The sequence below is a fragment of the Muntiacus reevesi genome, chromosome 12 (genome assembly GCF_963930625.1).
Source record: "Muntiacus reevesi chromosome 12, mMunRee1.1, whole genome shotgun sequence".
Taxonomy (NCBI): domain Eukaryota; kingdom Metazoa; phylum Chordata; class Mammalia; order Artiodactyla; family Cervidae; genus Muntiacus; species Muntiacus reevesi.
Genome location: NC_089260.1, coordinates 74,613,389 through 74,623,828, shown reverse-complemented (window position 1 = coordinate 74,623,828; position 10,440 = coordinate 74,613,389). Strand labels below are relative to the sequence as shown.

At 52.6% G+C, this 10,440-nt stretch overlaps 1 protein-coding gene across 4 annotated transcripts in view; it reads left to right on the top strand.

Moving 5' to 3' along the window:
* The first annotated feature begins 438 nt into the window (after nt 1-438).
* The window catches only part of TRAPPC9 (trafficking protein particle complex subunit 9), a 383,909-nt gene continuing 373,907 nt past the window's right edge, over nt 439-10,440 (top strand). For 2 of the 4 annotated variants that reach the window (XM_065903183.1, XM_065903181.1), the window contains exons 1-3: nt 439-566; nt 5,951-6,544; nt 10,247-10,267. In XM_065903183.1, coding sequence (XP_065759255.1) covers nt 5,961-6,544; nt 10,247-10,267 — 605 coding nt within the window. In that variant the 5' untranslated portion in view covers nt 439-566; nt 5,951-5,960. The remainder of the gene's footprint in view (nt 567-5,950; nt 6,545-10,246; nt 10,268-10,440) is intronic. The other 2 variants (XM_065903184.1, XM_065903182.1) reach the window with 1 other exon arrangement.

The window sequence follows — 10,440 nt, the reverse complement described above, 5'->3', positions numbered from 1 at the left end:
CTCCCAGCCAGTAAAAGGGGAACTTATTCTCGCCCCAAGGTAGCTCTAAGCATCGCTACCACGCCTGCCGGTGCTTGATCCCGGGAGCTACTGGAAGCCCGGCTCCGCGCAGGGGCTGCGATCGGGATCCGGTAGGGGCTTTGCGGGAGCAGGGGCTGCAGAGGGCCCCACCCTCGAGCTGAAATTTGAGCTGCGCGCCCTGAGAGCCGGGAAAGGGGCGCAGAGGCGGGACTTGACGCCTCCTTTTGGGTGCGCGGCGCCAGGAGTCAAAGTTCTCTCGGTCGCAGCGGCTTCCCTCCCGCCCTCCTCCTTCCGTCTCCCTCCCCTCCCTGCCCCCCAGCGACCACCTCGCTCCCCGCCCCTCCCTCTCGGGCCCCGTGTCGCCCCTAAAACCTGGCGCGGGTCTCTGGGCCCGGAACCGGCCCCGCGCATGCGCAGGGGCGGCGCCGGCCCGGCCGCCAGTCGGAAGCTCCAGCTCCGAGCCCGGGGAGCGGCCGCAGAGGCTGCCCAGCCCCGCCGCCCCTCCCGCCGTTGGCGCCTGCTCCGGGCCCAGGGGCCCCGGCCGCGTAAGTGCAAGAAGGGGGTGCCCCTTGGCGGGGGGCCGGGCCGGCCTCGGCAGGGCTGTCCGTGGGTCACGGCGCGCGCGGGGGCGCCAGGCAGCGTGTGTCCCGCGGAGGGGCTCGACTCCGCCCGCACCTGCCGCGGCCACCTGCCCCGGCCCGGCAGCCCGGCGCCCCCGTCCGCGCCCGCGCCCGTCCCGCCCTGGCCCGCACCTGCCGCCTCTCGGGCCCGGCCCGGCCTCCCCTCCGCGGGCGCCGGCCGTCCCCGGCCCCTCCCCGGCCCCCGCCCCCGCCCCCGACCGGGGGTCTGCGGACGCGGCTGGGACCGGCTCTCGGTTTCCTCTCTTCCTCCATCTCCTCTGGGTTCTAAGTGGCTCAGATCCCGCGCGGTGGCGACAGGCACGTCTCCTGCGGTTGAGCTCCCGAAATTGTTAAGTCCAGCTTCTCTCGGCCGAGTCTCGGAATTGCAGAGCCGGTGCTCGCCTGGTCTCCGCCCCTAGTCCATCTGCCCCGCGCGAACGCCCTTCCACGCGGAGTGTGCTGGTGTCAGGGTGGGATGCCTGTGGATTCCACTTGTTCTTGCAGAGGGATCCATAGTGCCGAAGGTAGGCTCGGGTTAGTTAAAAATGAGCAGAAGGCAAGAGGCTGTGACCTCCTCCTCCCTCTTCTCTGCTCCTCCCCACCCAGTTTAAAGGCAACTGGCGACTTTTAGAAGGTAGTTACCGTCTCTTCCTAGTTCGGCCCAGCTAGTGTTCCCTAGTATGAAATAACAGCACTAGAGACATGATGCTGGAGAACCAGGCATCTTGCAATCCTTAAAGATCCCTTGGCAAGGTTTTTTCTTAAATTGTGGGGCTGTCAAGTGGAATAGAGGGAAAAATAGTTAAGAAATATTTTATCAAGTAACAGCTTTATTGAGAGAATGTTCACATACGGTAAAGTGTACCCATTTAAATTGTACACTTAAGTGGTTTTCAGTGTATTCCCAGTTGTGCAACCATTATTAATCCAGACCATTTTCATCACTTCAGATAGAAATTCCATACCCATTGTCAGTCTCCCCTCCTGCACCCGGAACAGCCACAAATTTACTCTCTGTCTCCAAGGAGTTGCATATTTGGGGCATTTCATGTAAATAGAATCATGCAATATGTGGTCTTTTGTGCCTGGATTCTTTCATTGAGCATAATGTTTTCAGGGTTCACCCATGTTGTAGCAGTGTCAGTACTGTTTATGGCTGAGTAGTATTCTATTATATGGATAGACTGCATTTTGTTTACCCATTTATCAGGTGATAGATGTCTCTGTTGTTTCCACTTTTTGGCTATTATGAATAATACTGCCTTGAATGTTCGTGTACTACTTTTTGTGTGGACGTGTATTTTCAAATCTCTTTGGTATATACCTAGGAGTAGAACTGCTGTTTATATGGTAACTCTATGTTTAACTTTTTGAGGAAACATCAAGTTGAAGAAATATATTCTTTTTTAAAATAAATATTTATTTATTTATTTGGCTGCACTGGGTCTTAGTTGCCACATGTGGAATCCTTGATCTTCCTTGCAGCATGATCTTGAGTTACAGTGTGGAGCTCTTGGTTGTGGCATGTGGGATCTAATTCCCCAACTAGGGATCAGACCCAGGCTCCCTGCATTGGGAGTGCAGAGTCATAGCTACTGGACCATCAGGAAAGTCCCTGAAGAAATATATTCTTAACATTTTAATATTCATATTAGATTAGTCTCAGACTAATTGGTGATGGACAGGGAAGCCTGGCATGCTGCAGTCCAAGGGGTTGCAAAGAGTCGGATACGACTGAGCGACTAGACTGAACTGGAGTCTCAGACACCAGAGCTGGCTCAATGCCAGGGCTCATTTCATTAGATTCTTTCTCCCTTGAAGAAAGTAGTGGGAAAGCATCGACTCTGGAGCCAGTTTGCCACTTACAGATTAGGAGACCTTGAGAAAATGACTGAGCCTGGTTCTTTATCTATAAGGTTGAAGATAGGAATGCTGTTTCTTAGATTGTTGTGAAGTCTGAATATGATATGATAGATTGTAAAGTGCCTAGTGCAATTTCCTATTCCTACCTTATATGAGACGTTTATTCCAGTGTTAGTTGCATATTTTGAATCTGGGGCAAAGGTGAACAAGAACTATGCTGATAGTGAGCTCCTTCAGGGAAAACATTTGTCAATTTTTATTTTTGCCCAGATCGTATGATGGAAAACTGCTGTCATCTACTCTCACTATTGTTTTATAAAAGCAAGAATGTTTGGGAGTTCTTTGGTGGTCCAGTGGTTAGGGCTCAGTGCTTTCACTGCCATGGCCCAGGTTCAGTTTCAGGCTGGGGAACTAAGATCCTACAAAGTCGTGTGGCTTGGCCATTTTGAAAAAAAAAAGAAAAAAAAAAGTTAGAGCTTTGTTTTTTTTTTTTTTTTGGCTGCAGCCCGAGGCAAATGGGATCTTAGTTCCGTAACCAGGGATCAGACCTACACCCCCTGCCTTGGAAACGAGGAGTCTTAACTACTGGATCACTAGGGAAGTCCCCCCACTTCCCCCCAAAAAGAATGTTTTAACAGCAAAAAAATGAGAAAGTTCGTAACCTAAGAATGTGCTTAGTCGCTCAGTCGTGTCCGACTCTTTGCGACCCTGAGGTCGCATAGGATTCTCCAGGCAAGAATACTGAAGTGGGTTGCCATTTTCTTCTCCAAATCTAAGAATAAATAACAATAATAGTTAACATTTATAAGACACATACTAAGTTTACTTTAGTTTTGTGGAACACTTAAATATTATTTGTATTTTTCTCATTTTACTTCAGACCAGAGAAACTGAACACTTTCTATCCTCAAACTGTCTGAGATCCACAGGCCACGTGTCTTCAGGCAGATCTGCACCTGTAACTCACGTGCCTTTTTTGTGCAGCGACTTCTTTGCTCATAGAAGTAGGGTGTTTTGGGATCAGCAGCATCATCTCCTGATAGAGGAGAAGGGCTGGGGCCAGGCCCTGAAACCAGCCAACCTGCTGAGACCCACCTTGTAAGCTTTTTGAAGTTGGATCTTCTTCCTTTTTAAGAAAATTCTATTTATTTTGAATTGAAGGATAATTGCTTTACAAGATCGTGTTGGTTTCTGCCATACATCAATATGAATCAGCCACAGGTATAGATGTCCCCTCCCTCTGTTCAAGATGTCCCCTCCCTCCCAACAGGATCTTCCTTTTTTAACTCTTCTGTGAAACGTTTGATGTTTATGTACAGTTTAAAGAAGGGCAAGACGAGCACCCCTGGGTCTGCCATCCAGCTTACGAGACAGAACACAGCTGCTACTTCTGTGGCCCCGTGGCTTTGCTTTCAAACTGCATCCTCTTTGCCATCCAAGTAACCACTGTCCAGATTTATCTTTTTCTTTATAATTTTACCATATGTGTAAACAACATATTATTTAGTGTTGCCTGTTAAACTTTACATAAGTGGAATGGTGCTGCTTGTGTTAATCCACAACCTGCTTTGTTTGCCCATCATGTTTTTGAGACTCATCTTTGTTCCTCTAGGTCGTTCACTTTCACTGTTCGAAGTGTTCCGTTGTGTTAAAAGACCGCAGTTTAGTTATCTATCCTGCTAACAGTGGACAGCTTTGTTTTCTCCAGTTCTTGCTTCTGTAAACCTGCCCACCATTTGCCAGAGCTCCTCTATCAAGGCAGTTGCTGGGCCCAGGATGTACCAGTCTACACGCCCACCTGTCGAATAGGAGTTACCTTTGCATCTACATCTATATCTACATCTTTGCAAATGTGGTGGTTTTTATACTTAAAACATTTTGTCTGTATTTATAATACTATTATTCATAGTAGCCAAAGTTAGGAACAACCCAAATGCCCTTCAATGAATGAATAAATAAAATGTGTTATATATCTTTGTACATAAATATATGTAATATTCCAGGGAATATTATTCAGCATTAAATAAGGAAATTCTGATACATGCTACAACACGGATGAACCTTGAAGACATCGTGCTAAGTGAAATGAGCCAGTCACAGCATGGTTCCACTGAGTTGATGTGCCTAGAGCGGTCTGACTCATAGAGGCAGAAAGTAGATGGTGGGACTGGGACTGGGGGCGAAGGGATGGGAATTAGTGTTTAATGGGGACAGAGCTTCAGTTGGCAAAGGTGAAAACATTCTGGAGATGGTTGCATAACAGTGTGAATGTTGAGAGAGCTTGTGGACCCTTTGCCCAATTTCCCTTAATGGTACCGTCTTGAAGAGGATGAGATGGTTGAATGGCATCATTGACTCAATGGACATGAACTTGAGCAAACTCTGGGAGACAGTGAAGGACAGGGAAGCTTGGCTTGCTGCAGTCCATGGAGTTGCAAGGAGTCAGACACGACCTAGCGACTGAACAACAACCATCTTGCAAAGTTACAGTACAATATTGAAACCAGAATATTGACTCACTAATCCTTTGAGGTTTGTCTTATTATCCACATTTTTATTCACGATTTAACTCGGGCTTAGAGAAGCACACAGGCCTGTCTGGGTCACTGACATGGCTAGTGTGGAGTCGGGGTGGAACAGGGCTTCAGATTTCCAGGCAGTGCTATTATGATGCTCTGTGGATGTGGCAGCATTCATCTGCTTGTTTGTCCATTCATTTAACAAACATTTATTAACTCCTATGGGCCAGATGCTTTTGTATGGGTTTTCTAACTGAATTCCTCAATAGGACTGAGAATCAGGTAATATTGTTTTCTTCCTCTTAAAAAAAAAAAAAATTACTGGAGTATAGTTGATGCTGTTTTCTTTTTATATCTGACAAAATTGGCACAATGAGGTTATAAAAAGTCTCCCAAGGAAACTCGGTTCATAAAATGAGGGATGGTAATGGCGTGTAGTTCCTCCTTCTGTCTCACACTGTGCTTGGCACTTTGCAGCCTTCCTTAATCCAGCTATCTTCTTAGAAGGCAAGTTTTATATTACCCCCATTAGTTTTCAGCTCAGGAGCTCAGGTAACCTGCAGTAGAGTCCTGGTCTTCTGATTCCACTGTGCAATCTTCATTATTTCTGAGAGGCTGAGGAAGCCCTTCCTTCCTTCCTTCCTTCATTTATTCAGCCTTCCTTGAGCACCCACTCCACATGTGTCTGGTGAGGTACTGGAAATAGAAAACCTGAGAGGCTCCTTTTAAACTGCAGGGGCTCCAAGCTTGCTCCAGGAGCAGGGTGCTGTGATAAGAACTGTGGTAGCTGCACGCAGAACCCCCGAGGACAAACGGTACCCCACCGTTTGGCTTGGGGCTCACCCAGCCTTCCAGCTGGGGATCGCCGGCATGACTGCGTCCCGGAGTGGGATGCAACCTGCAAAACCCCTTCTTCTCTCTGGGCAGGGTCTTCACCATGAGTGTCCCTGACTACATGCAGTGCGCCGAGGACCACCAGACTCTCCTCGTGGTGGTCCAGCCCGTGGGGATCGTCTCGGAGGAGAACTTCTTCAGGATCTACAAGAGGATCTCGTCGGTGAGCCAGATCAGCGTGCGTGACTCGCAGCGCGCGCTTTACATCCGCTACCGGCACCACTACCCGCCCGAGAACAGCGAGTGGGGCGACTTCCAGACCCACCGCAAGGTCGTGGGCCTCATCACCATCACTGACTGCTTCTCAGCTAAGGACTGGCCGCAGACCTTCGAGAAGTTCCACGTGCAGAAGGAGATCTACGGCTCCACGCTGTACGACTCTCGCCTCTTTGTGTTCGGGCTGCAAGGGGAGATCGCGGAGCAGCCGCGCACCGACGTGGCCTTCTACCCCAGCTACGAGGACTGCGCGACGGTGGAGAAGCGCATCGAGGACTTCGTGGAGTCGCTCTTCATCGTGCTCGAGTCCAAGCGCCTGGACAGGGCCACGGACAAGTCCGGGGACAAGATCCCTCTCCTCTGCGTCCCCTTCGAGAAGAAGGACTTCGTGGGGCTGGACACAGACAGTAGGTAGGTCGGCCTGGAGCCCTGGCTCCAAAAAGGGATGAGCAAGCAGGAGGGTTTCCTGCAGTGCTGGCGGGGGAAGGGTGCAGCCCTTTCTAAATTTTAGAAAGGGTGCAGACTTTCTGAAATTGAGTGGAACAGACTTTGGTTGGGGGAGATCCTTTTAGGGTTCGTGTGACAATTAACTGCCCCTTTTCAGCCCAGACCCCCAGGTGGGACCCCTGGAGCGGCTGTCCAGAGGGTAGCCACTGTCACTAGGGCGGTAGAGGAAGATGAACCAAGATGCGCTGCAGGTAAAAGGCAGGACAGGTGCTGAGACTTAGTCTGGGAAGAAGAATGTGGACTATCTTAGTGTGTTTTTTTTTTTTTATTTATTGGATGTCAAAATGATAACATTTTACATATATGAGATCGAACAAAGGACATTATTAAAGTCAGTTGCAAGTATTTGTTTTTTACCTTTTTATTTATTTATTTTTAATATTTATTCATTTATTTGGCTGCACCAGGTCTTAGTTGCACCATGTGGGATCTAGTTCCCTGACCAGGGATCGAACCTGGGCCCCCTGCGTTGGGCGCTCAGAGTCTTAACCACTGGGCCAGCAGGGAAGTCCCTGTTTTTTACCTTTTTAAATGTGGCAGCTGGACAACTTAAGTCACGTGGTTTGCGTCTTACTCCTATTGGACAGCGCTGCCCCAGGGCATGTTGTGAAGACTGCTATTCAGCCTCACCCCTTTCATGTGTAGATGGGGTGCTGAGCCCCAGAGGCAGCAGAACTCCAGCCTGCTGGGCTGGAGTGGGCCTGTGCCTCCTGCCTCCCTGGCCAGGCCCCTCCTCCTGCTAGATGCCGCGGCGCCAGGGCCCCCACTTAGGATACCAGAACGGCTGTAAAGACTCCTAAAAGAGCTCCTGGTGCAGAGGACAGCGTGTTCATGGTCTCTGTACCACAGGGACCGCTCAGTCCTCACGTTAGCCCTGTGATGTAGCCATCCGAACCGCAGACGAGCTCTGCGGGGCCCTGCTGGCCCTCTGCTGTTTCCCTGTGACCCTCCTGCAGAAGAGAGCAGGGACGTCCCCTCGCTGGCGGGAGCACTGCCGCCTGGGGCGCTGAGCCTCTCCAGTTCTCTGCAGAGCTCACGTGCTGGTCCCGCAGGCGAGGGCGGAGGACGTGGTGTGGGTGCCACCCTGTCCGCTGCAGAGTAGGTGCTCAGGGTTTCCTGAGTTCACTGAGGTCGAACGACTTTCTGGTTGTTGATAAGTTAGAGAAAAAGATGTCAGAGACCCGAGGGAAGAAATCCAGGCCTGCTCTGCGGGGAGAGGCACAGAGGCCCTGAGCCACCCCTGGAGCTGGTGCCTGGCAGGGTCTGGAGCGGTCTCCCTCCCGACCTGGACACGTTGTGTGGCCTCAGGAAGGGCGGGGCGTGTCACACTCACAGCCTGTACTTGCTGCTCGCAGGACCTGTGATCACCACGCCTGCCCTGCCTTCCTGCTCCTTGCAGCCTAGGTGGCAAGGTTTAGGAGTCTGGGCACCACCGAGGGGCAGAGCTGCCCGCCCCAAACCCACCAGACCCACCAGACCCACCAGACCCACTAGACCCACTCAGAGCCACCAGAGCCACCAGACCCACCAGAGCCACCAGAGCCACCCAGACCCACCCAGACCCACCAGACCCACCAGACCCACTCAGAGCCACCAGACCCACCAGACCCACTCAGACCCACCCAGACTCACTCAGACCCACCCAGACCCACCAGACCCACTCAGAGCCACCAGACCCACCAGATCCACCAGACCTACTCAGACCCACCAGACCCACCCGAACCCACCCAGACCTACTCGGACCCACCCAGACCCACCAGACCCACTCAGAACAACCAGAGCCACCAGACCCAACCAGAGCCACCAGACCCACCAGACTCACCCGGACCCACTCAGACCCACCCCAACCCACCCAGAGCCACCGGACCCACCCGGACCCACTCGGACCCACCCAGAGCCACCAGACCCACCCAGACGCCACCAGACCCACCCAGACGCCACCAGACCCACCAGACCCACCCAGACCCACCAGACCCACCCAGACCCACTCAGACCCACCCAGACCCACCAGACCCACCAGACACACCAGAGCCACCAGAGCCACCAGAGCCACCCAGACCCACCCAGACCCACCAGACCCACCAGACCCACTCAGAGCCACCAGACCCACCAGACCCACTCAGACCCACCCAGACCCACCCAGACCCACCAGACCCACTCAGAGCCACCAGACCCACCAGATCCACCAGACCTACTCAGACCCACCAGACCCACCCGAACCCACCCGGACCTACTCGGACCCACCCAGACCCACCAGACCCACTCAGAACAACCAGAGCCACCAGACCCAACCAGAGCCACCAGACCCACCAGACCCACCCGAACCCACCCAGACCTACTCGGACCCACCCAGACCCACCAGACCCACTCAGAACAACCAGAGCCACCAGACCCAACCAGAGCCACCAGACCCACCAGACTCACCCGGACCCACTCAGACCCACCCCAACCCACCCAGAGCCACCGGACCCACCCGGACCCACTCGGACCCACCCAGAGCCACCAGACCCACCCAGACGCCACCAGACCCACCAGACCCACCCAGACCCACCAGACCCACCCAGACCCACTCAGACCCACCCAGACCCACCAGACCCACCCAGACCCACCAGACCCACTCCCACCAGCCCCTCAACTCACCTGTCACCTCCTGCTGAGTCCCAAGTGTCAGGCGGGGTCTGTGCCGAGGTAGCGGTCCCTGACAAGGTGGGGCCACGCGTGCCCCTGCATTCCCCAAATCTTAGCGCCTGTGGCATCAGCAGGACAGACTCGTGCATGAGCGACTGAAGCTGGGGACCCCGACCTCTTGACTGCTGCCTTCTCCTTGCCACATGAGGCTCCAAGGGACATTTTTGATCATCAACTTCTTGAGGTTGCGAACCCAAAGGTCTGCAGACCGAAATGTTGAAAATGCCTATTTTGCCTCTTGAAATCTCTGCTCACAGTCTGGCAGGAGGAACTCGATTCAGGACATGGTGCTTGGCTCATGGTGGCCAGTCCTGTCCCCAGGTGTTTACCCAGAGCCTCCGTGTGCCGGAAAGTCAGCAGCGAACGAAACCTTCCTCTTGGTGGGTCCATTCGGCTCTCACTGGCCCCATAAACACTCAGCCATCATGTGGACTCCGGTGAGATAATGACGCCAGCGACCTCAGCGGAAGCATTTACCTCCAGTCCCTGTGTGTCCCTTGTCTCATTTTCAGAGCAGTGATTCAGTCCAGGAACAGAGCCTACGGCCACAGTCTCTCCGGCAGTTCCTGGTAGGAGTGATAGAAAGAGTCCAGCTTGAAAGGGGATCACATTTTGTGCCTCAGAAGGAAATGTCCAAATGTAGGTGGAGTTTTGGTCTGAAGTGCGGACCGCTCTGGCTACATGGACAGGCTCTGTGGCTGGTGCCACCAGCCTCAGGCCCAGCCTTCCCGGGAGCCACGGGTAGGAGGGTGCGGGGGGCGTTTACTGACCGTCCACACGTGCCCCTGGCCTCATCAGCCCACGTCAATTCTTGAACATGCTGTCAAAGTTGTTTTTGTTCCGGTGTGTTTCTAATTTTCGCTTGTTCCTCTTTCTTTTCTTTTCCTTTGTTCTTTTTCTCTCATACCGCCCTGTGAGTGTGTTATTGGGTCTGAAAAGGTAGGCTGTGCACGGGTTGCCCTGAAAATAGCTGGATTCCCCCTTTGCTGCCTCCTCACCGCCTGATTGCTTTAGAAAACAGAAACCTAACTGCTGCCTTGATCCATGTCTCATCCCGGTCATTGTTTTATTTTCTAATTCTTTTTGCTTTTTTAGCACATAACCCACTGGCC